Source organism: Balaenoptera acutorostrata, chromosome 1 (assembly GCF_949987535.1).
Source record: "Balaenoptera acutorostrata chromosome 1, mBalAcu1.1, whole genome shotgun sequence".
In the NCBI taxonomy this organism is placed as follows: domain Eukaryota; kingdom Metazoa; phylum Chordata; class Mammalia; order Artiodactyla; family Balaenopteridae; genus Balaenoptera; species Balaenoptera acutorostrata.
Genome location: NC_080064.1, coordinates 99,117,700 through 99,145,007, shown reverse-complemented (window position 1 = coordinate 99,145,007; position 27,308 = coordinate 99,117,700). Strand labels below are relative to the sequence as shown.

The 27,308-nt window shown below is 44.3% G+C and overlaps 1 protein-coding gene across 3 annotated transcripts in view; it reads left to right on the top strand.

Moving 5' to 3' along the window:
* KCND3 (potassium voltage-gated channel subfamily D member 3) overlaps nucleotides 1–19,413 on the top strand; it is a 229,209-nt gene extending 209,796 nt beyond the window's left edge. For 2 of the 3 annotated variants that reach the window (XM_007169399.2, XM_007169400.2), the window contains exons 3-8: nucleotides 1,655–1,817; nucleotides 14,742–14,843; nucleotides 15,159–15,248; nucleotides 16,728–16,784; nucleotides 17,988–18,235; nucleotides 18,977–19,413. In XM_007169399.2, the coding sequence (XP_007169461.1) occupies nucleotides 1,655–1,817; nucleotides 14,742–14,843; nucleotides 15,159–15,248; nucleotides 16,728–16,784; nucleotides 17,988–18,235; nucleotides 18,977–19,178 (862 nt within the window). In that variant the 3' untranslated portion in view covers nucleotides 19,179–19,413. The remainder of the gene's footprint in view (nucleotides 1–1,654; nucleotides 1,818–14,741; nucleotides 14,844–15,158; nucleotides 15,249–16,727; nucleotides 16,785–17,987; nucleotides 18,236–18,976) is intronic. The other variant, XM_007169401.2, reaches the window with a different exon arrangement.
* Nucleotides 19,414–27,308: the final 7,895 nt, after the last annotated feature.

The window sequence follows — 27,308 nt, the reverse complement described above, 5'->3', positions numbered from 1 at the left end:
CCAACTTCGGAAGCCAAATTCTCGACCACTTCACTGGAAGCCACTCCTGAGTATCATGGCAGAGAAGGCAAACCTAGCATCAAAGTTCCCAGAAGGAGCTCTCGCAGGCCTTGCTGTCAGTGGCATGACTGAGACAGCTTGAGCCAGAACAAAGGGCCTGGACACAAGGAGAAGGAAGATGGTCCTCAAAACAGGAGCCAACTTCATAGGGTGTTGAGAGGCTTAAATGAGATCATTCATCCACTCGCCAAGTATGTGTCAATCACTGCACATCCTCCACAAAGCCCTTAGTGTTAGGAGGTGAGGACTTCATAGTTCTGAAATGGCTCCCCCATCCCTTTCCACAGCCTCTCTGGACCCCAGGACACCTGGGCCCCCGAGGACAAGTGACTTGAAGCCTGACAATTTCAGTAGCAACAATTCCTGGTCACCCTAAGCCAGTTTCTGCTCCAGACACCCAGAGGGCACAGAGACGGGGGAGATGGTGTTTCTGGCTTTGGCCAAAGGAGTCATCAGGGCTCTTTTCTTAACTTGGCCTTTAAATTATGTCAATAAAGAAGAGGCTAAACACTTAACCGCTGTGGAGCACATCTTATTGATTGGAGGAGAGAGGCTCTGGCCTGCTTGCCTGGGGCTGGCAGGAGCCAAGGCAGGTTGGTCCCAGGGGGCAGCTGCCAAGGTGTGAGGTTTCTCTGAGCTCTGAGAGTAGCCGGCACTGTCCCAAAGTGGCTTCACGGCTTCAGGGGCTGCGTTTTGGAGCTCATGGTCCCCTCTAAGACAGCGTGGCTAGTAGAAAGGAGATGAGAGCAAGAGGTGTGTGTTTTACTCCCAGGCGTAGCCAAACGTGGACAACCCACTTCATGTCTCTGAGCCCCGGTTCCTGCATCTGTACGATGGGGATCGGGGTTCCAAGCTCACGGGGTTCATGAAGCTTCTGTGAGGCAAACGTATAAAAGTGTTTTGGAAATTATAAATCTCCACATGAATAGAAGGCGGTTTATTATTCATCGTTTTTGTTATCAAAAATGAAATTGTGTTCTTCTTCTGCTTCAAAATCATCCATGGCTCTTCTTTGCACTTGGATGAAACCCACACTCCTCGTCGTGGCCCGCTAGACCCCGCATGGTCTGGCCCCCCACCTGCCACCTCAGTTTCCTCTTGTAGAACCCGCCACCCGCCCTGTGCGCCAGCCCCGCTAGCCCTTTCACTGTTCCTAGAACAAGCCGAGCCCCTTCCTACCTCAGGGCCTCCGTCCTTTCTGTTCCCACTGCCTGGCACGCTCTTCCCCAAGGGTGTTGCCTGGCTGGATTCTTTCCCTTCAGATCTTAGCTTAAATGTTACCTCCTCCGAGAGGCCTTTCCTGACCACACTCCCCCAACCCGGCACAGCACCCATCTCTGTTCTCATCATAGAAATAGCCAGAAGTCACAATGTTTTTATATTCACTTTATGGTCTTCCCCTGGTAGGATGTTGGCTCCGTGAACATAAGGATCTTGTCTATTTTGTTCACTCCCGGGTCATATCACAGTACCTGACACACAGTAGGCACTCTAAACAATTGTTGAGTGAAGGAGTGAATAATTGGCAGGGAAGCCTGACTTGTTTCCCAAATGGCCCTTCTTCCTTACACCCATTTCTCTTTCTGTCTCTCAGATATGGAGATATGGTGCCCAAGACGATTGCAGGGAAGATCTTCGGCTCCATCTGTTCCCTGAGCGGTGTCCTTGTCATTGCCCTGCCGGTCCCTGTGATCGTTTCCAACTTCAGCCGGATTTACCACCAGAATCAGAGAGCTGATAAACGCAGGGCACAAAAGGTAAGCCTCAGACCCGGGAAGGGGGCAGGCAGCACCAGAGAGGGTGCTCTTGGCCTTGTGTCGCCGTCACAAGGAGCTCCTGGGAGAATCGCTGCGCAGATGGCCTCTGGCTTTGGAAGGTAAAGCAGCGCCAGGTGCCTTCCTACCTACCAGCATCCTGCATTCCAGCCCCAGACAGCTGCACAAGGCAGCAAACCCTCAATTATCCACAAGCTGATGTTCTCCCTTTCGGAAGATATTCTGTGCAGTTTCCTTGGGCCCTGGCTCCTCTTCCAAGATCTCAGCCATCAACTCTGGGTAGTGCCTGGACTCTTCCCTTTCCCAGCCAAGAGCTTACTGGGGAACATAATTGCTTTTCAGTACTCTGTAATAGCCTATACAAAACAAAGTGACAAAAATAAATTTGCTTAAAAAAAAAATGAATACTCTGAAAGGAGAACATTCTGAGGCCATTGAGTTCAGGGACAAACGGCACAGCGGGCTTTAGTCACTTCATGGTATTGTAGGATAAGGCATGGAACTGCAGTTGACGGTCAGGAGATTAACCATGGGTCCTGGAAAAGTTTTCAGTGATGTCCAGTGAACACGGCTTAGGAAGGCAGGGCAGGGTGAGCGCCCTCTCACCACAGGATGACGAAAGATGTCTGAAGGCTTTGGTGCCAAGACAGAAGCCTCCTTTCATGACTGGCCGCCACCTTCCACCCAGAACACCTCACCCTCTCAGCCAAATATCATTTCTCTGCATTTTTAGGGCATCTGGCTGGTGAAGGTTCTTGGACCCAGGGGGCAGCTTTTCCTTTTTCTTCTTTTTTTTTTTTTTTTAAGTATGCAGCTTTATTTTTTTCTTTAAATTTTTGAATTTTATTTTATTTATTTTTTTATACAGTAGGTTCTTATTAGTCATCAATGTTATACACATCAGTGTATACATGTCAATCCCAATCTCCCAATTCATCACACCACCACCATCCCCCCCACCCCAGCCGCTTTCCCCCCTTGGTGTCCATATGTTTGTTCTCTACATCTGTGTCTCAATTTCTGCCCTGCAAACTGGTTCATCTGTACCACTTTTCTAGGTTCCACATATATGCATTAATATACGATATTTGTTTTTCTCTTTCTGACTTACTTCACTCTGTATGACAGTCTCTAGATCCATCCACATCTCAACAAATGACCCACTTTCATTCCTTTTTATGGCTGAGTAATATTCCATTGTATATATGTACCACATCTTCTTTATCCATTCGTCTGTCGATGGGCATTTAGGTTGCTTCCATGACCTGGCTATTGTACATAGTGCTGCAATGAACATTGGGGTGCACGTGTCTTTTTGAATTATGCTTTTCTCTGGGTATATGCCCAGTAGTGGGATTGCTGAGTCATATGGTAATTTTATTTTTAGTTTTTTTTTTTTTTTTTTTAAATACTTATTTATTTATTTTCGGGTCTCCGTTGCTGCGTGCGGGCTCTCTCTAGTTGCGCGAGAGGGGACTACTCTTCGTTGCCGAGTGCAGGCCTCTCATTAAGGTGGCCTCTCTTGCCGCGGAGCACGGGCTCCAGGCAGCGGGCTCAGTAGTTGTGGCACGCGGACTTCGCTGCTCTGCGGCATGTGGGATCTTTCTGGACCAGGGCTCGAACCCATGTCTCCTGCATTGGCAGGCAGATTCCCAACCACTGCACCACCAGGGAAGTCCCTATTTTTAGTTTTTTAAGGAACCTCCATACTGTTCTCCATAGTGGCTATATCAATTTACATTCCCACCAACAGTGCAAGAGGTTCCCCTTTTCTCCACACCCTCTCCAGCATTTGTTGTTTGTAGATTTTCTGATGATGCCCATTCTAACTGGTGTGAGGTGGTACCTCATTGTAGTTTTGATTTGCATTTCTCTAATAATTAGTGATGTTGAGCAGCTTTTCATGTGCTTCTTGGCCATCTGTATGTCTTCTTTGGAGAAAAGTCTATTTAGGTCTTCTGCCCATCTTTGGATTGGGTTGTTTATATTTTTAATATTGAGCTGCATGAGCTGTATATATTTTGGAGACTAATCCTTTGTCCGTTGATTCATTTGCAAATATTTTCTCCCATTCTGAGGGTTGTCTTTTTGTCTTGTTTATGGTTTCCTTTGCTGTGCAAAAGCTTTTAAGTTTCCTCAGGTCCCATTTGTTTATTTTTGTTTTTATTTCCATTAATCTAAGAGGTGGATCAAAACAGATCTTGCTGTGATTTATGTCAAAGAGTGTTCTTCCTATGTTTTCCTCTAAGGGTTTTACAGTGTCCGGTCTTACATTTAGGTCTCGAATCCATTTTGAGTTTATTTTTGTGTATAGTGTTAGGGAGTGTTCTAATTTCATTCTTTTAGATGTAGCTGTCCAGTTTTCCCAGCACCACTTATTGAAGAGACTGTCTTTTCTCCATTGCATATCCTTGCCTCCTTTGTCATAGATTAGTTGACCATAGGTGCGTGGGTTTATCTCTGGGCTTTCTATCTTGTTCCATTGATCTATGTTTCTGTTTTTGTGCCAGTACCATATTGTCTTGATTACTGTAGCTTTGTAGTATAGTCTGAAGTCAGGGAGTCTGATTCCTCCAGCTCCGTGTTTTTCCCTCAAGACTGCTTTGGCTATTCGGGGTCTTTTGTGTCTCCATACAAATTTTAAGATTTTTTTGTTCTAGTTCCATAAAAAATGGCATTGGTAATTTGATAGGGATTGCATTGAATCTGTAGATTGCTTTGAGTAATATAGTCATTTTCACAATATTGATTCTTCCAATCCAAGAACATGGTGTATCTCTCCATCTGTTGGTATCAACTTTAATTTCTTTCATCAATATCTTATAGTTTTCTGCATACAAGTCTTTTGTCTCCTTAGGTAGGTTTATTCCTAGGTATTTTATTCTTTTTGTTGCAGTGGTAAATGGGAGTGTTTCCTTAATTTCTCTTTCAGATTTTTCATCATTAGTGTATAGGAATGCAAGAGATTTCTGTGCATTAATTTTGTATCCTGCAACTTTACCATATTCATTAATTAGCTCTAGCAGTTTTCTGGTGGCAGTTTTAGGATTGTCTATGTATAGTATCATGTCATCCACAAACAGTGACAGTTTTACTTCTTCTTTTCCAATTTGTATTCCTTTTATTTCTTTTTCTTCTCTGATTGCCGTGGCTAGGACTTCCAAAACTATGTTGAATAATAGTGGTGAGAGTGGACATCCTTGTCTCGTTCCTGATCTTAGAGGAAATGCTTTCAGTTTTTCACCGTTTAGAATGATGTTTGCTGTGGGTTTGTCATATATGGCCTTTATTATGTTGAGGTAGGTTCCCTCTATGCCCACTTTCTGGAGAGTTTTTATCATAAATGGGTGTTGAATTTTGTCAAAAGCTTTTTTGCATCCATTGAGATGATCATATGGTTTTTATTCTTCAGTTTGTTAATTTGGTGGATCACATTGGTTGATTTGCGTATATTGAAGAATCCTTGCATCCCTGGGATAAATCCCACTTGATCATGGTGTATGATCCTTCTAATGTGTTGTTGGATTCTGTTTGCTAGTATTTTGTTGAGGATTTTTGCATCTATATTCATCAGTGATATTGGTCTGTAATTTTTTTTTTTTTGTAGTATCTTTGTCTGGTTTTGGTATCAGGGTGATGGTGGCCTCATAGAATGAGTTTGGAAGTGTTCCTTCCTCTGCAATTTTTTGGAAGAGTTTGAGAAGGATGGGTGTTAGCTCTTCTCTAAATGTTTGATAGAATTCACCTGTGAAGCCGTCTGGTCCTGGAATTTTGTTTGTTGGAAGATTTTTAATCACAGTTTCAATTTCATTACTTGTGAGTGGTCTGTTCATATTTTCTATTTCTTCCTGGTTCAGTCTTGGAAGGTTATAGCTTTCTAAGAATTTGTCCGTTTCTTCCAGGTTGTCCATTTTATTGGCATAGAGTTGCTTGTAGTAGTCTCTTAGGATGCTATGTATTTCTGCGCTTTCTGTTGTAACTTCTCCGTTTCCATTTCTAATTTTATTGATTTGAGTCCTCTCCCTCTTTTTCTTGAAGAGTCTGGCTAATGGTTTATCAATTTTGTTTATGTTCTCAAAGAACCAGCATTAGTTTTATTGATCTTTGCTATTGTTTTCTTTGTTCCTATTTCATTTATTTCTGCTCTGATCTTTATGATTTCTTTCCTTCTGCTAACTTTGGGTTCTGTTTGTTCTTCTTTCTCTAGTTCCTTCAGGTGTAAGGTTAGATTGTTTATTTGAGATTTTTCTTGTTTCTTGAGGTAGGCTTGTATTGCTATAAACTTCCCTCTTAGAACTGCTTTTGCTGCATCCCATAGGTTTTGGGTCATCGTGTTTTCATTGTAATTTGTCTCTAGGTATTTTTTGATTTCTTCAGGGATCTCTTGGTTATTTAGTAACGTATTGTTTAGCCTCCATGTGTTTGTGTTTTTTACATTTTTTTCCATGTAATTGATTTCTAATCTCATAGTGCTGTGGTCAGAAAAGATGCTTGATATGATTTCAATTTTCTTAAATTTACTGAGGCTTGATTTGTGACCCAAGATGTGATCTATCCTGGAGAATGTTCTGTGCACACTTGAGAAGAAAGTGTAATCTGCTGTTTTTGGATGGAATGTCCTATAAATATCAATTAAATCTACCTGGTCTATTGTGTCATTTAAAGCTTCTGTTTCCTTATTTATTTTCATTTTGGATGATCTGTCCATTGGTGTAAGTGAGGTGTTAAAGTCCCCCACTCTTATTGTGTTACTGTCGATTTCCTCTTTTATACCTGTTAGCAGTTGCCTTATGTACTGAGGTGCTCCTATGTTGGGTGCATATATATTTATAATTGTTATAGATTCTTCTTGGATTGATCCCTTGATCATTATGTAGTGTCTTTCCTTGTCTCTTGTAACATTCTTTATTTTAAAGTCTATTTTATCTGATATGAGTATTGTTACTCCAGCTTTATTTTGATTTCCATTTGCATGGAATATCTTTTTCCATCCCCTCACTTTCAGTCTGTATGTGTCCCTAGGTCTGAAGTGGGTCTCTTGTAGACAGCCTATATATGGGTCTTGTTTTTGTATCCATTCAGCAAGCCTGTGTCTTTTGGTTGGAGCATTTAATCCATTCACGTTTAAGGTAATTATCGATATGTATGTTCCTATGACCATTTTCTTAATTGTTTTGGGTTTGTTTTTGTAGGTCCTTTTCTTTTCTTGTGTTTCCCACTTAGAGAAGTTCCTTTAGCATTTGTTGTAGAGCTGGTTTGGTGGTGCTGAATTCTCTTAGCTTTCGCTTGTCTGCAAAGCTTTTGATTTCTCCATCGAATCTGAATGAGATCCTTGTCGGGTAGAGTAATCTTGGTTGTAGGTTCTTCCCTTTCATCACTTTGAGTATATCATGCCACTCCCTTCTGGCTTGTAGAGTTTCTGGTGAGAAATCAGCTGTTAACCTTATGGGAGTTCCCTTGTACGTTATTTGTCGTTTTTCCCTTGCTGCTTTCAATAATTTTTCTTTGTCTTTAATTTTTGCCAATTTGATTACTATGTGTTCGGCATGTTTCTCCTTGGGTTTATCCTGTATGGGACACTTTGCACTTCCTAGACTGCGTGGCTATTTCCTTTCCCATGTTATGGAAATTTTCGACTATAATCTCTTCAAATATTTTCTCTGGTCCTTTCTCTCTCTCTTCTCCTTCTGGGACCCCTATAAAGCGAATGTTGTTGCATTTAATGTTGTCCCAGAGGTCTCTTAGGCTTCATTTCTTTTCATTCTTTTTTCTTTATTCTGTTCCACAGCAGTGAATTCCACCATTCTGTCTTCCAGGTCACTTATCTGTTCTTCTGCCTCAGTTATTCTGCTATTGATTCCTTCTAGTGTAGTTTTCATTTCAGTTATTGTATTGTTCATCTCTGTTTCTTTGTTCTTTAATTCTTCTAGGTCTTTGTTAAACATTTCTTGCATCTTCTCGATCTTTGCCTCCGTTCTTTTTCCGAGGTCCTGGATCATCTTCACTATCATTATTCTGAATTCTTTTTCTGGAAGTTTGCCTATCTCCACTTCATTTAGTTTTTTTTCTGGGGTTTTATCTTGTTCCTTCATCTGGTACATAGTCCTCTGCCTTTTCATCTTGTCTATCTTTCTGTGAATGTGGTTTTTGTTCCACAGGCTGCAGGATTGTAGTTCTTCTTGCTTCTGCTGTCTGCCCTCTGGTGGATGTGGCTATCTAAGAGGCTTGTGCAAGTTTCCTGATGGGAGGGACTGGTGGTGGGTAGAGCTGACTGTTGCTCTGGTGGGCAGAGCTCAGTAAAACTTTAATCTGCTTGACTGCTCATGGGTGGGGCTGTGTTCCCTCCCTGTTGGTTGCTTGGCCCGAGGCAACCCAACACTGGAGCCTACCTGGGCTCTTTGATGGGGCTAATGGCAGACTCTGGGAGGGCTCATGCAAAGGAGTACTTCCCGGTACTTCTGCTGCCAGTTTCCTTGTCCCCACGGTGAGCCACATCCACCCCCTGACTCTGCAGGAGACCCTCCAACACTAGCTGGTCTGGTTCAGTCTCCCCTGGGATCACTGCTGCTTCCCCTGGGTCCCGATGCGCACACTACTTTGTGTGTGCCCTCCAAGAGTGGAGTCTCTGTTTCCCCCAGTCCTGTCAAAGTCCTGCAATCAAATCCCACTAGCCTTCAAAGTCTGATTCTCTAGGAATTCCTCCTCCCGTTGCTGGACCCCCAGGTTGGGAAGCCTGACGTTGGGCTCAGAACCTTCACTCCAGTGGGTGGACTTCTGTGGTATAAGTGTTCTCCAGTCTGTGAGTCACCCACCCAGCAGTTATGGGATTTGATTTTACTATGATTGCACCCCTCCTACCAACTCATTGTGGCTTCTCCTTTGTCTGGATGTGGGGTATCTTTTTTGGTGAGTTCCAGTGTCCTCCTGTCGGTGATTGTCCAGCAGCTATTTGTGATTCTGGTGTTCTCACAAGAGGGAATGAGAGCACATCCTTCTACTCCGCCATCTTGGTTCAGGGCCCTGCTTTCCTTTCTCTTCTGTTCTGGGCTGAAATACTCCCCCTTCAGCAGGATCTCAACCTCCATGGGGTACGGTCAAAGCCTTTCTGGGTACAATGGACAGGGGGACCTGAAAGAGTCGCTTATGAAGGCCTGAAACATTATGTCCTTATTTTATTCTTTCTTTTATTCATTCATTCCACACACATTTACTGAGCACCAACTATGTTCCAGGCCCTATGCATTGCAGCTGGGTTACTTCCTCACCACATGATCCTCTCTCCTGACCTTCCATTTGCAGGGATAACTCCCAAGTGGCAGGGTTTCCATGACATATCAGAGGAATCCAGGATTTCAGAACAAATCTGTGTATGCTGACGGAAACAAAGTCTCAAAGTTCATGAAAGTTAGCTCTGAAATGTATAATAATTTACATGTAACAATACTTAATAATATAATATATATATCACATAGTTATATAATAAATCCAGTTGGTCCCCACTTCCAGCATCTCCCCTTTTGTGTGCCTTTGTCACCTCCTCCTTGCCCTGCTGTCTCCCTCCGCCTGTGTGGAAATGTATTTTGACTTATCTTGACCTGGGTTTTTAATGTTGTCAGCCTGCCTTGGATTGATCTGCTGTCCTCTCCATCCCCTCCAGAACCATTTCCTACCTCTTCACCCAAGGTCAAGGCTTCCCCACCCCCATCCCCTGCTAGCCAGCTCAGAAATAGGAGTCTTATCTCTTTCCCCGTTCAAGTCAGCTGGCAAATGTGAACAATATCTAAATTCATTATGCTGTCCTAAAGAAAGGGGCAGGGAGAAACTGGGATCTCCTTTCCAAATCAAGGAGCCTAAAGCCCTGAAGGGTCAGGGGTCCTATAGCAACCTCAATCTCCCCCTCCCCCCACCCCCCAGCACTGGGCAAGGGCTGACACAGGGTTTGTTTTTGTTTTTGTTTTTTTTTAACATCTTTATTGGAGTATAATTGCTTTGCGATGGTGTGTTAGTTTCTGCTGTATAACAAAGTGAATCAGCTATACGTATACATATATCCCCACATCCCCTCTCTCTTGTGTCTCCCTCCCACCCTCCCTATCCCACCGCTCCAGGTGGACACAAGGCACCGAGCTGATCTCCCTGTGCTATGTGGCTGCTTCCCACTAGCTATCTATTTTACATTTGGCAGTGTATATATGTCCATGCCACTCTCTCACTTCATCCCAGCTTACCCTTCCCCCTCCCCGTGTCCTCAAGTCCATTCTCTATGTCTGCGTCTTTATTCCTGTGCTGCCCCTAGGCTCTTCAGAACCCTATTTTTTTTTTTTTTTTTTTTTTTAGATTCTATATGTATGTGTTAGCATACGGTATTTGTTTTTCTCTTTCTGACTTACTTCACTCTGGAGAGGGTGTGGAGAAAAGGGAACCCTCTTGCACTGTGGGTGGGAATGTAAATTGATACAGCCACTGTGCAGAACAGTATGGAGGTTCCTTAAAAAACTAAAAATAGAACTACCATACGACCCAGCAATCCCACTACTGGGCATATACCCGGAGAAAACCATAATTCAAAAAGAGTCATACACCACAATGTTCATTGCAGCTCTATTTACAATAGCCATGACATGACACAGGGTTTTTGAAGAGCATTGAGGATCCAAGGTGTCCTCAGCTCACACACTAGCCCACAAGAGCCCCACTCAAACTGTGCTTCAGCCACTCCTGCACTCCCTTCCCCTCCGGGCTCACACCCTTACCTACTTCTTAGAGCATCTCATCTGCTGTCGTTTTGCCCCCGCAAAGAATACGACAGGGACCATTTCTCTGCAGAACTTTACAAAGCTCATCCTGTGTGATTAAGATCCAGAAAGAATCAGCTTAGGCTTCTTCCTCCCTCTAGCCCCTCAGGATGAGACTCCCTCCCTTCTGCCTCCCTTCTCACCCTCCTCCCTCTCCCTCTTTGCTCTCCCTTGAAATCAGAGTAAATATTTGCAGTGTTTTCACCTCCTCTGGATACTGTCTCTCCTCACGGTAGGCTCAGCTCTGCCTCTTTCACCTTAGGCTTCTTGTGAGAGGAAAAGAAAAAGAACACAGGAATACTGCCTGCTTCCAGCACTGGGTCTGTCACAGCGAGGCAAGGAAGGCAGGTTGGGGAACTTAGTGGGGAATGGAGAGATGGGACAGGAAGGGGGTTAGGGGAGCTGATGACAGTTCTCAGCCCAGACCACATACTCAGGAGCTGTGAAGGTAAACTCCAGCCCACGTGCCTCAGGTGGAAAGGAAAGGCTCCAAAAGTTGTCATCCTTTCCCATTGTGACTGATTTGCTTGGGATTATTACTGAAATAATTCCATGGCTCTTTGCTACAGAGACTGGGTTTTCTAAGCCAAGTGAACTGGAGATCAAGTAAGGAGGTCTAGCAGTGGACAGAGAGAGGGGAACATTTTTAATGGAAACTTTATTGGAATAATTGTAGATTCACATGTAGTTACAAAATTTCATATCCAGCGTATGGACATTTCTGCAATCCACCAATCCTATTCAGACTCCCCCAGTTTTACTTGTACGTGTGTGTGTGTGTGTGTGTGTGTGTGTGTGTGTGAAGTTTTATACAGTTTTATCACCTATGCAGGTTCACATCCCCCATCTCAGTCAAGGTACTGCACAGTTCCAACACCATAAGGGTCCCTCCCACTATATCTTTTATAACCACACCCCCCTCACTCTACCTCTACCCCGTCTGTAACCTCTGGCAACTATTTATCTGTCCTCCCTTTATAAAACGTTTTCATGTTGTTTAATGGTATATCAATGGGCTTATACAGTAGGCATCGTTTGGAGATTGGCTTTTTCCATTTCATGTAATTCCTGGATATTCATCTAAGTCATGTGTATCAATAGTCCATTCCTTTTCCTTTCTGAACAGTATTCCCTGGTATGGATGCATCCCAGTTATGATTAACAGTTTGCCTGTTGAGGGACATCGGGTTATTATAAATAAAGTTGCTGTTAACAGCCATGTGCAGGTTTTAGTGTGAACATAAGTTTTCATTTCTCTGGGATAAATACCTAAGAGTGCAATTGCCCATGTTCTCTTTTGGCTTTTCCATTTCTCCCTCTTTTTCCTTCTTCTGCCTCTCCCAGGGTAGAGATGTCAATACTCATGGTCCAAGGGCACCTGCCAGCCAGATAGCTAGGAAGTGCTTCATCATGAAACCCTTCTTGGGGCTGACAAAATTCTTGAGCTTATTAGCCTGAACCTGGAACTGTGCCCAGGGTGGCAGAATCCTCCATCCAAACCTCTCCTTCAGCCCTGGAATGTCTACAGCTGTTGAAAATGCAACTTCCTGGGCTTTGCTCATCAAGTTAAAAACTTGTCTGAGTGGAGTTGAAATTCAGGGAAGGAGGAGAGGGGTGTTATGGAAGCAGCATTGGGAGGTTGGAAGACCTGAGCTGAAATCTTGCCCTGGATAAGTCACTTCCTCTCACATCCTCCATTTCCTTGTCTTTAAAATAGCCTAGATGATCCCTACATTCTTCGAACTCTTACACTGTATTCATGTTCAAGGAAGAGAAGGAGGCTGGCCAGTCCACACAAGGACTGAGCCCATCACAATGACTTTATTAACATGGATTTCTGACCGACTGTGTAGGATCATCTTCTTTCCTGTGCCATCACAAGCCTTGCTTGAGCAAATACTCAGTGCGAAGCTCTGTGCTAGGTGCTGAAGATAAAACTATGCATAAGTCACAGGCTCTGGCCCTCAGGAGCTCAAAGTCAAGCCAAAAGTCCTCACCAAATTACATACGCTGGGTATGGTTCTATAAATACATTGCAAACCTCTTTATCCTATGTGGGAAATGATTAAACAATATAGTGCATTTGTTATGACAATCTGTTGCTCTAATAGCGCCCAGGGTAAGATAAGATTAAAAGGAGTGCCACAAAGGAGAGCAGGAGAATCTTTCATGTCTAGAAAGTAATGAAGACAGACCCCAGATACAAGAATGGTCTGGCTGTAAGTGGTGCAATCAAATTATATAAGGCTAAAATGAGCTTGACACAACTGGATTTCCATATGCAGCTCTCAACACCCAGTACTCACTCAAAGCAATAATAGCCACATCCTCAAATGATGACGAACTTTCTTGAATGTAGACATTGAGCTGAGGGGAGGGCTGGAGCAGGATCCCCAGGAAGGAGAACTGTCTTGCACCTGGAATGCATGTTCTTTGCTCAGAGAGAAGAAGAATGGTAGGGCTTACTTACCATCCTTTCTCTCCCTGCTTCCTCTTTTTATTCTCCGTCTAGAGGAGAGTTCTTCCCCAGTTTTACAGGCAGATCTTCTAGGCTCAAGTGCTGCCCTCTTTGCCATATTTAGAAACCAGGGGAGGTCGTTGAATTGTCCCTGCAAGGACACAGTGGTCACAGGGGGACTTCCCAGGGAACAATAGCTATCGTGTGTTCTTTGTGCTTCTGTTGACAGCCTAAATCCAAGTCCTTGGCCTCCTTTTAGCAGATGAGCCAGCCCAGCAGGACACTTGGAGGGGACACTTCCCCATGCTGGGGAGAAGGTGACAAGAAATGAAAATTGCCACAATTTTCCAAGGACTCCTCTGTTCAGAGTCCATGCTGAAGTTAAATGTGGATTTTCCCAGAGGCAGAAGGAAGGACCCCTCTGCCCCAGAATAGGTTTGTGAGGACTTGTGGGCTCTTCTTCCTGCAGCTGGGTCTAGATCCACAAGAGCCCAAACGTGAAGCTGCATTTTTTTTAAGCCAGCAGGAAGCCCTCTACCCATCCCTTCTCCCTCCCTCCCAGAGCCTCTTTCCTCTTAGGCCTCACACTGTGGCTGTGCTGCTGTCATGGTGACACTGATTATGGTTATTAGGAAGGAGAAGAGAAGTCAGCCTGTGCAGTGTGTCCGGCCTCTCCCACTGCCTCTGCAAGCAAGAGAAATGAGCTCGCGTGGTTGAGGTACCATGCGACCCTCGCACAGGATACTGCCGAAGGCTTCCAAGGATGGAGCTGGGAGATTCTCAGTCGCCGCAGCTAAATCCAGGGTGGTGTATGGAAATGTGCTCCATCCTCTCCTCTCTCACACCCACATTGGGCCCCTTGTCACATGCACGTGCACCTACACTCGTTCCCACAGACATGCACAGCAAAATATACATGTATAGACACATCCCGAAGACAGACATGCAATTGTAAATTCTTCTGTTGATTTACAGGTTACTAAGCACTGGGGATATATCAGTGAACAAAACAAAAACCACTGCCCTCAAGGAGTTTACATTCCTGTGGGGAAAGAGAGACAGTAGCAAGATAAATATGTAAAACATATACTACCTTAGTAATGAATGCTAAGGAAAAAATAGAAAGAGGGGAAGGAGTTGAGGGGCACATATACACACTCCTTACTTTTCTTATAATTAACTGGTATTTGGGCACCTGCTGTATTCAGGGAATTGCACTGGACCGTAGGAGAGAATCAGGAGAGCTATAATATGGGCTCCTTTAAAGAACTTGCAGTCTGAGATGAGAAATACCCAAGTGCATTCAGTAGAATGGATAAAGGTCATGAAATTTGAGGAAGGAGGGAGGAATTTGATGAGTGATATTCCCCTGGCCAGGATCACACCCAGGCTGGAGAGACAAGTGGAAACCCCTAGGCACTCTGACCATGACCATGCTCACTCTGTACAGGGGGGTCACAGCCTCTCTGAGCCAGTCCCAGGTCTATAAACAGAGATCCCTGCGGGGGGGAAGAAGCAGCTTCCTCCCCTTCATCAGACATCACCTGGGAACCCAACCTCGCTGGGACAGCCCACTGTCGCTGGCTTGGCCAGGCTCACTGTCTTTTTGTCTCTCAGACTCCCTCACTCTTTTATTCTCTCTGCCAATCACAGAAGGCCCGCCTTGCCAGGATCCGTGTGGCCAAAACAGGGAGCTCCAATGCCTACCTGCACAGCAAGCGCAATGGACTCCTCAACGAGGCGCTGGAGCTGATGGTAGGTGCCTGGGGGACTTGGGGTGGGGAGATGGAGGGGAGGATGGAGGGCATCAGCGCTCCCACCCCAAAGCCCCAAACTTTCCCCAGGTAGCAGCCACTCTCCACATACGTCTTCCATAGCGTTATCATCATCACCCCTAAACCCCCTTTATCTCAAGGGCTCCCAGCCAAAGGCTAGCATCGTCTAGGGTGACCCTAAAATTTGGTTCATCCAGATTTTTCCAGTCCCCCCTCCCTTCTGTGGAGAAATGAAGGAGATGGAGGGAAGGAGAGCCACCAGCTTTATACTCAGTGTCTCCTCTTTTCCTCCTAGGGCAACCCGGAAGAAGAGCACATGGGCAAGACCACCTCACTCATCGAGAGCCAGCACCATCACCTGCTGCACTGCCTGGAAAAAACCACTGTGAGTCCCAGCCCAGCGCCACCTCCCTTCTCACCCCTGACCCCTGACCCTTTTCTGAGGTCAGAACTTACAGAGTGAGAACTCTGTCCTCACGTCCTCACCCCAGGCTTCAGAAGTCAAAGTTTGTCCCCTTAGATCCAAAGAGTAGCGATGAGGTCTCTATCAGCCCTCAGGAGGAAGACCCCAAGGAGTGGGGCAAAGTCGCCAGGGTCAGGAAGCCCGCAGCACAGAGGAGGCCATTCCCCCAGTCTTTCCACACACACCCTACATCTGTCCTCACAGCCCATTTCTAAGTTACTGAGGCCTAAGGTCTCTGCCTATCAGTTTCTCAGTTCTGATGGGCATCCCTCTTCAAAGCTAGGGCTGAATTTATACTAGATTACTGCAGGACAGCAGAGAAGAATGTCAGCTTTTGTCCTATCCCTGGGGCTAGGTTGATGCAATTTGTGGGTCCCTTTTCTCCTTCCATTCCACTTGGAACAGGAGAGAGTCAATGAACGAGGCAGTGCATATATTTCTGTAGCCAGGGATTTTACCAGGACCACCCCATCTCAGTCACCCTGCAATTCCCAGGGAATTCAGATTCTGAAAGGCTGATTGCTAAAAATGAGTCATGGCTTAGGGTGCCCCAGCTGGAATGTGGAATGATGCTTGTGCCTCACCAACAGACTGAAAGGAAGGGCAGTGGGGTCAACCCTGGAGCCTTGGCAAAATGTGTTAGGAATAGTAGGGAGGGAGGAGAAGTTAGGCTGTACAACCAAAGAGAGACAAAGAGAAACTCCTTCTTGTTCTTTTCTAGGACCTCCTTCCCCAAAAAGCCTATGGTCAGGGCTCAGCACACTAAGGAAGGAACTTTCTAATTCTCAGTGTTCCATGTCCTGGCCTCCCAGATGTGGGGGAAGTAGATGTTAGGTGACTCTTAGTATGGACAACTGTGGACACTGTGGATGGCAGCTGAACCCAGTGAGGGCTTCCAATGTGGGAAGGTACTCTGAAAACCCTAGTTTCCAAGACTTATCCAATGTTTCTTAGTGTCAAGAACCATATAGGCGTATCTAGAATTTCTCTCAAAGACTCAGAGCTTGCCAAAGAAATAGGCCTGGACCCAACTGCCCTTTCCAAGTTGCATGTGCTGGGTGGAATGTGTAAGTTGAAAGGATATGGGTGAAAATATTTGGGTTTGAAGTGATGGAATGTTGGCATTGAAGGGGTGGAATGCTGAATTTGAAGGAAAGAATGTCGGATTGTGGGGATAATGGGATTAAAGAGATGGAATGCTGGATTTTAGGTGAGGAATGTTGGACTCAAGGGGTGGAATGTTGGGACAAAGAAGGAAGAATGCTGGGAGTAAGGGATGGAATGTCGGACTGGAAGGGTGGAATGCTGGGATTGAGAGATCGAATGTCAAAACTGAGCCTGGGAATGCTGGAATGTACAATCAATGGTGTTTTTATCTTCTGTTGGCATGTTGTCCTGTAGGGGTTGTCCTATCTTGTGGATGATCCCCTGTTATCTGTACGAACCTCCACCATCAAGGTATAACTTTTTAAAATTTCAATTGATGTTTTTCTCTCTGATTCTTCTGAGTCTGTAGAGTCTCCTCTTCTTACCCCCTGGTCTGGCTCTCTGCATGTGCTGTTGATTCTTCTTGGGTTTATCCTACCTCTGCTGTCACACCCAGTACCAGCTCAGGCTTCCAGTTTTTTTTGTGCCTTTCTGATTCCCTTTTTTGACCTCCCCAGGGGCTTGGAGGGGTGGTGGAACATGGCACCAATGTTGGTACCTTGTAAGTGTCCATGTGCCACATCTGTCTGTGCCACCCGCCCAGCTCTATGGGGACTCCTGGTATTGGCTGTCAGGGCTGGTCTCTCTCTCAACTCTGTTCTCATGCTACTTCTCTTCAGACTTTCTCCTCACTCCGGCAGCCTTGGCCAGACCATTCATGGCATAGATGTTTAGTCACCTTGGCTAAACAGCCATATTTTAGTTATCCTGGGCTCCACTCCACCCCATCCTGGTGGCCTCCATCAGGAGTCTGTTACCATCCCCTTCCCATGCTTACACTTGACTTAGGGAATCCTGTGCCTTTAGGTATATTAAGGAGCCATACCCCATAACCAGGTGGAAAAAAATGAGTAATCAAAAGAAATCATAACCCTGAGTGTGTGACCGCATTGGCCTTCAAGAGCAAAGCTCTCCCAGTACTGTGAATAATCCAGTGCCTTTAAAAACTTATGTCTCACACTTGCCCAGGATTCATAAGGATCTCACCCAATAAATCCAGAAAAGACAACCCAGCGTACCCACTACCCATAGTTAGTGACTCCTTACCTGCCGCTCCCTGCACCCCACCCCCCACCAGAAGATCCTGTCAAAGCCTGCAAAGTCACTTAAGTCTTTGCTTCTCGCTCTGAGGATGCCACTAAGTCCCTCCATGTCCTCCGTATCCCTTCAGCCAAAGCTGTAGATGAAGTGAATATCACATCATGATTTCACAACCGCAGTCTGCGCCCTCCAGTCTGATGACCAGGGCTGTCAATGGGAATCTCTTCCTTCCTTCATTTGATGCCTGTGGGATATCCCCCATGTCCTGAATGCTTATCTGTGCTCCAGGCAGCTGGGAGCCCTTCTCCCAAGGCCCAGAACAGAGACAGGCAGCTATACAGAGTACGGGGGCTCATCCCCCTCCTCCTCTTTCCTATCTCCTTCTCCTACCTCTTCTCCCTCTGCCTCCCACAGAACCACGAGTTTATAGATGAACAGATGTTTGAGCAGAACTGCATGGAGAGTTCAATGCAGAACTACCCATCCACCCGGAGTCCCTCACTGTCCAGCCACCCGGGCCTCACGACCACCTGCTGCTCCCGTCGTAGTAAGAAAACCACACACCTGCCCAATTCCAACCTGCCGGCCACCCGCCTGCGCAGCATGCAAGAGCTCAGCACCATCCACATCCAGGGCAGCGAGCAGCCCTCCCTCACTACCAGGTGGGTGGCTCCCATCCCCATCACTCCCTAAGGCCTGAGACGCTCCCTTCACAGAGTGAAAGGCTCTCAGCATTAGGAGACCCCTGGGGGTCCTCAGCCTTCTCTCCCCCTTATCTAATGCATGAGCCCCTCACCTCACCTTCCTCCCCCCACCTTCCTTCTCATCCTTGCAAGTTAACCCAAAGGCCCCTCATATGCTTTGGAGGATACTATAGCAGGTGTAGGCCCAGTGTGGGGTTAGATACCAGAAAAAATAAGAACAACAACAACAACAAAAATCCGTAAATGACTTACCCTAGTGCAAAGAATGGACTGTTTTCTCAAGACAATAATTTTCACAATTGTGAAATAATACGAAATTTCGGCTTATCCCAGGCTGATTTTGAATCACAGACTGACTCTCTACTTATATGTAGGCCACTTCCCACTACCTCCAATGAGTGGCAAGGAATTCAGGGAAACCAAAATCAAATGCCACAAGTGATAGGAAAAAAATCCACTGGAGGGAAAAACGTATACTCTGAATTCCAAAGCCCAGTATACATGACTTTTGCAATTCGGGGTAGTTTAGGAATAATAATCAGAATGGATAATTACAGGCCAGTTACCAAAAGCAGAGATGGAGGGACACCCAAATCACCTCCCGGTTACTGTGAGCTAGACAGGTAGAGAGAGGATCAAGGAAGCTTTGGGACATTAGCAAGACGAACCATCATCAACTCACTTTTTTTTTTATCCCAGTCGTTCCAGCCTTAATTTGAAAGCAGACGACGGACTGAGACCAAACTGCAAAACATCCCAGATCACCACAGCCATCATCAGCATTCCTACTCCCCCAGCGCTAACCCCAGAGGGGGAAGGTCGGCCACCCCCTGCCAGCCCAGGCTCCAACACGAACATTCCTGCCATAGCCAGCAATGTTGTCAAGGTCTCCGCCTTGTAAAACCACTGGACAGAGGGCCAGTGCGGGTAGTGGGAGTGAAGGGGGCTGGCATGTTGGTGGGTGGCCACTGTGACCACTCCCTCCCCCTCCCCCACTATTTCTGCCCACCCTGTTGCACCCCCAACACTGAAACCTGTGCCTGGAAGGAGAAAGAGGCAGCAAAGGGGCACCTGAGGTTCACTGCTGCTAGCGTGGACATAGCCCTGTGCCACTGCATCTCACGGGGGCCAGAGGAAAGGGAGGGCGGGTGGGGTAGGGATGGGACTGTGCGGGCATAAGCTGTGAGCCAGGACAGGGCCCGGAGGGGGGAGCCTCAGACCAAATAACCATTGTTTCTGGAGACCCCAGTGAGGAAAATACAAGACCAAGAGCAGCACAGAGGCCGAGTTGTCACATGCAAAACAGGAAGAAAATATAACACTGTGTATTTAAGCACCTTTTTCAAGGCTCTTAATGGATAATATTTATTCATGGGAAAAGGTGGAAAACAAAAACACCAACGGAGTTTTGTGAAATGTTTTTCTCCATGGACCCAATACCTTTGAACCAAAACAATGCATTTTGTGAGGGGGTTTGTTTTTTTTTTTTTTTCTCCTTTTATAGCAAAAGCTTTTAGGCTAAGAAGTCAGTTACTGCTGAGTTCTCTCTCCGTTCCCCCAGGTAGGTGAGGTCGACTGAGCCTGGGCCCCACTGCCCAGCTGACCTGCACAGAGCTGCCACGTGACCACACAGCAACACTCACCCTCTGTCTGCCCCTGTCTCCTTTGTCTCTGTACCTCTCTGCTTCACCCCCTGGCTGTTTTTCTCTGTGTCCAGCCATCTGTCTCCACATGGACCCCAGTGATCCTGAGACATGTTAGTAAAGCCTTCTCCACTGCCAAGCACCTGCAGACTCGTGCCAAGGACGTGAATGCAGTGGTGGAAGAGAAAAGAATAAAGCAAAAATGGGCATTTAGGGATGAGAGAAGTCCACCTTAAAGAACAGAGTGCTTCCCTTGTGGTTGGAACCACTGGTGTTGTTTGAAGTTTCCATTTCTGGGGAAGAAAGGAAATGACCAGATTTATCTCACTGGGATCTTGGAAAAGGAAATAGCCAGCACCTGAGAGGCACAGGCAATGCCACTGGGTGCCAGTGAAGAGAGAACAGAAGAACCCAGGGCTCCCAGCTGCAGTCAGCCCCTGTGGCACCTTGCTCTGTACCCTTCTTTCAGGACCCACCATAAAGCCCATCCAGAGCTCTGACAAGAGGCCCCATGAGCAGTTTCCCGCAGAGAAGGCAGCGGTACGGGGACCAAGCTTCTAACTTATCTCACACCTGAGGCAACTCCCACGGAGGCTGCAGAAGGTTAAGGCTGTGTGCCTCACGAAGGATGCTCCAAAGCGTGAAATCAAGTAAGAGAATATAGATGATTCTTATCTGGTCTGAATGATGCCTTGAGATCTGAAGAGTCTTCAGGCCTGATGTCCCTGAAGATAATTGAAATGGGGGAGAAGCCTGATCACCTCCCTGCAAGTGAGGAAGTGAATATTATTTTTGGAAAACCTGGACACATTTCTGTGCAAGTGGTTTGCATCCTGATGGGGCTGGGAACAGCATTTCTGGAATCCAATCAATTTTCACTGCTTTTAAGCAGAGCAGGTGGGCCTCGGGGTTAGTGACCAGTCCCTTTCCGCCTTGCCCAGTCTCCAGCTACCCTATTGCAGTCTCTCTAGCCTGGACTCTGAGACACAGGAGCTCCTTGGGAACTCTTTATCCATTCAACAGCTTAGTGGTTAGCTGTTTAATGGTAGGCCAAGAATTTTTCTGCCCACCTCAACCATCCAGAAGAGTTTCACTAGCTGGGAACCTAATGACACCTTCAATGGGCTTCCCTATGACCCCAGCTCTACTGACCCTGTAGAAGGAGAAAGTCAAAGGGTTGTGAGGTGGCACCTAACCAGAATGTGAGCAGAAGCGCAGAGGAGACAGAGCCTTCTCCTCTACGCTATCCTCACTGACCACTGACTGCGTCCCTTCTCTGGGTCTGGCCTCAAGGATTTCCCCCTAACCCGAGAATGGGGTGGTCTGGCCCTCTGAGCTTATGGTGTAAAGTAGGCAGAAAAGCTTTACAATTACAGAGGAATACGTGTGTACACACAAACACACAACAACCTAAACACACTTGCATACTTAATCCCATTCACGTCATCCACATATCTCATTAGGGAAGGCAGAGGACCGGGCTGGACTCCATTTAGAGGGCAGGCAAAGGACTAGAAAAGGAATTTTTCTTTTGAAAGAATGGGTAATGGAACAAAGTTAAACAAGGTTTAAGTTTCTAAGTATATATCATAGGAACTGAATGGGGGTAAAGGATAAAGAGGTAAATAGGAACATGGTTACACACACATACGAACTGCCTGTGTTTAAGAACAGGTCATCACAGAGTTAGAATAATGACTGCTCCAGCCCAGGACCTGTTTGGTAGTGCACCAGGGGAGCTTACTAGTGGTTCCCACAAACATTAATGAAATTTAAAAAATCATGTCCCAAATAATTTCCCATTTTTTTGACTCTAATGAACTGAATGTTTTGTATTTCTTCAATTTCATTTCCAAATCCCACATTACGCCAGTTCCTAAACCACCATTATTAGACTAACCCCTTCATCTCCATCCCCCAATGTAGCCTTAGCCAAAGATGAGAGACCCAGTTCACACCAGAAAATGGCTCATCTACACAACAGAATAGAGCAAGACTACACTGCTAAAGGGCATTTGTAAGTAAAAAGAAGATCCAAAGTGTGCCAAATCAGTTGAATGTCTAACTCATTGGCCAGTGACTGAAGAACCAGGATATTACCAGGGTTTTCAGGGGGCAATGGTTTTCTGGTGAAATGACTCGAGCTTTCATAGTTCATGAACCACTTCAGCATAATAGAAGATTTACAAAACTACCTATCCCATTCAATCCTACTCAACATTAGGGAGGGTTAAAAACCAACCAACCAACCAACCAACCAATAAGCTACATTGAAATGAATGGAAACTTAGAAAACATGGAATAGAGTGAATCAGAACTAGAAGAGATTAAAGAATATCTAAGTCATTTTACAGTATAGAAGGCTGAGGCCCAGAGAAATTAAGTGACCTACTCAAGGTCACGCAGTTATTTAATGACAGGACTGGGACCAGAACCCAAGTCCCTTGTCTATTAGTCTAATGCTTTTCCCTTCACCCACTGCCTCTCAGAGCAACGATGCTTCAGAGAAGACCCATCAGAGATTACTTGCTATAACTAGAGACATAGTCTTATGTGAATGTCAATTATTACTTGGACACAGCCCTTGGAAACCACTGACTGTACTAATACAAACCATACTTTGGAAACCACCATCCACTAGATATAACTAGCTATGGACTATCAATTCTGTCAAAAATAGGTGAGTAAGTGAATAGTCAGGTTTTTTCAGTCAAATGCTGTCTCTCCTCGATGAAGAGTGGGCTAGGACAACATTTTAAAGCATACCTTCTATAGTCCTTTTAATCCTTTCCACAACCTCTGGTGGTAGTAGATCAAGTACCTAAATCCTTGATTCACAGAGAAGAAAACAGGCAGAAAGAAGCTGAGTGACATTCAAGTTCACATGGCAAGTTAGTGGCAGAACTATGTTTGCAATCCAGGGCTTAGACATCTTGTCCCGGGACTTCTTCCTCTACATCATGTTGCATTACTCTGAGGATTGCTTATATATTTTAATATCTGGATTTCAAGGCTGGTGATTAGGGAGAGGAAGCATTATACTCAAAACCCTGAACCAGGACCTCCAGAAGCAAACTCTGTACTATTTCTCCTTCATCTCCTCTTTTCATAACTAGTGTCAAGCTCAAGACTAACTGCATAGAATCCTGTTCAAAAGACTAGATAGTCTCAATGATAGTTGAACACATGAGTCTACAGTCATACAGGAGTATAAAGTCAGCAAGTAGAAAAGTGAAATTAAGAAAAATAATTTGAACAGAAATTAAAGTGGATAGTTAATGCTGATCGACAATTAACAAAAAAGTCAACTTGTGGATATGTTGAGGACTTAACCCAGTTTTCAAACTATGATTCCTGCAGTTTGGGATCATGTCACTTGTTAGAATATTGGCAGGGAAAGTACATTGAAAGATGTACCTAGATTTTTTTCCTTATCTTTTTTTTTTTAACTTTGCAGAGGTAGTGGTTGAAATTTATCTAAACCTAGATGTTTAGGTTATTAATGAATTCTAGTGATCCAGGTTCCCTCATTTCAATTACCAGGTAACTACAAGGCAGAAAGATCCTAATGCTGTTAATCTAAGGCAATATTTGTTTCCCTTCTAATCTAGTTGGCATGGTAACCATGACAAACAGGAACCAAAAAGACTTTTATTTTCCCTTTCTGATGTCCTTATGAAATCTCAGCATTTGCAACGCTTTAAAATGATTGAAGGAAAGGCGTTGTTATGACCCATCACCCTTGGAGCCCAAAGAGCATCATGAAGAGCATCATTAGAACTAAGAGAAAGTGGATCAGAAAAAGAAACAGCTTTAAAGGGGTTCCTTTTGAGTCTTGTTTTCTACTCAGAATGTTCTATGTTTTTCTCATCAAGTGTGGGAATGAATTTATCTTAGCAGGTTACTTAACTACACTGGATGATGTCACACTAACCAGTGTAGGGCACTGACCCAAGTCCTGGGGGGCTCCTTGGACCAACAGACTATTTTACAAACCTGGGTGGTGGGAGGGATGGTATATTTTTGATAATCAGACATTCCAATGTAATGTTTTCCTTAGAGGTCACCCTCCCCCATTAATGTTATCGTGAAAAACATCAAGTGTGTTCTTTTCTATTTTCATATAATAAATGGGCTTTGCTTACCAACATCACAATGGCAAAGAAGAAATACTGTACAAAACTGCAGGAAGATAAACATGTGAAAACTTTCTATGGGGAAAAAAAAAACTCTTGAGTTTCCTGTCGTCTTCTTTTGAAACTGTAGTGCATATGTTAAAATGTATATCATTTACAGTATTGAGTCATGTGCCACTGCTGTACCTGATGTATCCAATCTGGATTAAACAAACTATGTGCCGCAAACCCTAACATGATTACGATTGTTTATTTTAATACCAGTTCTCCTGCTATACATTAGAAAATAGGGTAATTTTGCTTTGGGGGAAGTTTTTTTTTTTTTTAAACATCTTTATTGGAGTATAATTGCTTTACGAGGTGTGTTAGTTTCTGCTGTATAACAAGGTGAATCAGCTATACATATACATGTATCCCCGTATCTCCTCCCTCTTGCGTCTCCCTCCCACCCTCCCTATCCTACCCCTCTAGGTGGTCACAAAGCACCGAGCTGATCTCCCTGTGCTATGCATCTGCTTCCCACTAGCTATTTATTTTACATTTGGTAGTGTATATGTGTCCATGCCACTATCTCACTTCATCCCAGCTTACCCTTCCCCCTCCCCGTGTCCTCAAATCCATTCTCTATGTCTGTCTTTATTCCTGCCCTGCCACTAGGTTTATCACTACCTTTTTTTTTTTAAGATTCCATATATTTGAACAGAGACTTTCTTCCTTGCCAGAAGACTTACAGAATCTCAGAAGGGTACTTAAGGTCTAGTCTCATCTTCCCTTCCCTGCCCTCCCTCAATGCAAGCAACTCCTCTATGACATCTGAGACGGTTCTTGCCTGCTTGTATGCTTTAGTCATGGATGTTCACTAACAGGGAAAGCATTTGATTGCATTTGCCAACAGCTCTATTTTGAGACACAGCCCTGTATTACTGAAAGAAAATATGTTTTTAATCTGCACTGGTTCTGCTGAGAATACACTGAATATACACTCCTTCATCTAAACCAATGTCTCAAACTAAAAACTCAAAATTAAATGCTATACAGGGTATAGCAGAAAGCTTGGAAATCAGATGACAGAGGCCCTTAGGTTCTATCACTTACTTATATGGCTTCACATCAGTCTCTTCTCTCTCTTGGCTTCAGTTTGTTTCCTCCTCTTAAAAATGAGGGGATTGGAGGCTTCCCTGGCGGCGCAGTGGTTGAGAATCTGCCTGCTAATGCAGGGGACACGGGTTCGAGCCCTGGTCTCGGAAGATCCCACATGCCGCAGAGCGGCTAGGCCCGTGAGCCACAACTACTGAGCCTGCGCGTCTGGAGCCTGTGCCCCGCAACGGGAGAGGCCATGACGGTGAGAGGCCCGTGCACCGCGATGAAGAGTGGCCCCCGCTTGCCGCAACTGGAGAAAGCCCTCGCACAGAAACGAAGACCCAACACAGCCAAAAATAAATAAATTAATTAAAAAAAAAAAAAAAGAGAGGATTGGATTAGATATCCTGAAGATCTGTTCTAACCTTAATAATTCTGGTTTAGGTAGTGAGAGCAAAAGGCATTTTCATATTTCACCGTAATGTGGCAAGAACAACGGGGATTCTTTTGATTTCCCCACAACAACCAGATTCCAACAGATGAAAACTGAAATAGAAATGGAAGGTTAAGGCCAATGCGTGATGCCAGAAGGCCCTAGAAGTTGGCTGTGAAATTCATTTCAATCACTAATGTTCATATCCTTATCACCCACTAGGTGTCACTACAGATTCACAGCTCAAATAATCTGGAGCAAAGTAACTGGAAACCAGACGTGGTGAGCAATACGTGCTTTTTCATTAAAAAGCACTAAATGTTAACTGGGATATATGTGCTTGTTCACAGAGGCACAAAACAATAAATATATTCTGCCAAAATAAGAGAATAACCTTGTCATAGAGTTCCAGTGTCAGCTATGACTATCAAAAATATAATTTTATCTTTTAAGATTAACATAGGTTTATTTATATTTGGGGGAGAAAAAGAACCCTAAAACTTCAAACTACTCCCTTGTCTCATGAGTTGATGTGTAACTACTATAATTTCTGTTCAATTATTTTTAGTATTCAGGGGCTGAAGTTTACCTTTAAACCTTTTTTTTTTTTAAGGTTAGGTTATGTTTAAAAGGTTAGCAATTATTATTGCAATACTTAAGCTACTTTAGAAAATACTACTTTTAATTACCCAAAATAACTTGTATCCTCTAATTCAGAATTATCCAAAGCAACAGGTTTCTCAAACATTTCTCCACATGTTAATACTGCTAGCCTAATTTAAGTTAAAGCCTAACTTGAACAGCTGTAATGTGTATTGATTTAGTATTCTAGAATTCAGACATTAAACCAATTCACACTAGCCCTCATCCAAATTAAGTGAAGGTATAAAGGCTCTCTATACTCATGAAAAGATTATTCTTTTCTCTAACTAGAAATTATCTTCTCTTACTAATCATGTATTAGTTAAATCTTAGAACTAGAAGGGACCCTAAAGATCTAGTCCAACTGCCTCCTTTTATTGATGAGAAAATTGGACCCCGAGAGGTTAAATGACTAGTACAAAGTAAAAAATAGGTAGTAACAGAGTCAACCAAGACAATTGCTCCTTCTACTACAAAACAAAACATTCTCAAGTGAATTTGCCTAAAACCTATCTATAGTCCCCAACAGATTAAGGGGATATGCACCTAGCATGACAATTCCAAATTAAAATTCCACACAAACACAGTAACACACAAATGCCAGCAGATTCCTTCCACAGCCACAATAACTACATCCCGTATTTGGGAAGGTAACTGCTGAAATTTTCCTAGCAAATGCTTATGAAAAATGAAACAGATTTTCATGTTCTGTATATGCTTACCTCCAGCTTATTTTTCTATTAAAAAAAAAAAGCGATCACAAGAGAATCCAATTAATTTCAAGACTAATGGGTACCCTCACCTCTAATTAAGATGCAGGAGTATCCTGATTAAAATCCCCTAGCAATGACAAACTGTGAACTTGGCTATATTGTGGGGGAAAGGGTAGAAAAAAAAAAGAGGGAAGTTCAATTATATAGCAGTGACAAGATCTTATTTAAACATGTAATTAAAGTCTTTTTAATGACATTCTGGACCTAATTATGGATTTGCTATTTACAGTGTTAATTAATTCACTCTAACTTGGCAATACATGTACAGTACTGATACATATAAATAAAGCATATCATTGCCCAACCCAAATGACAGGAATCTAA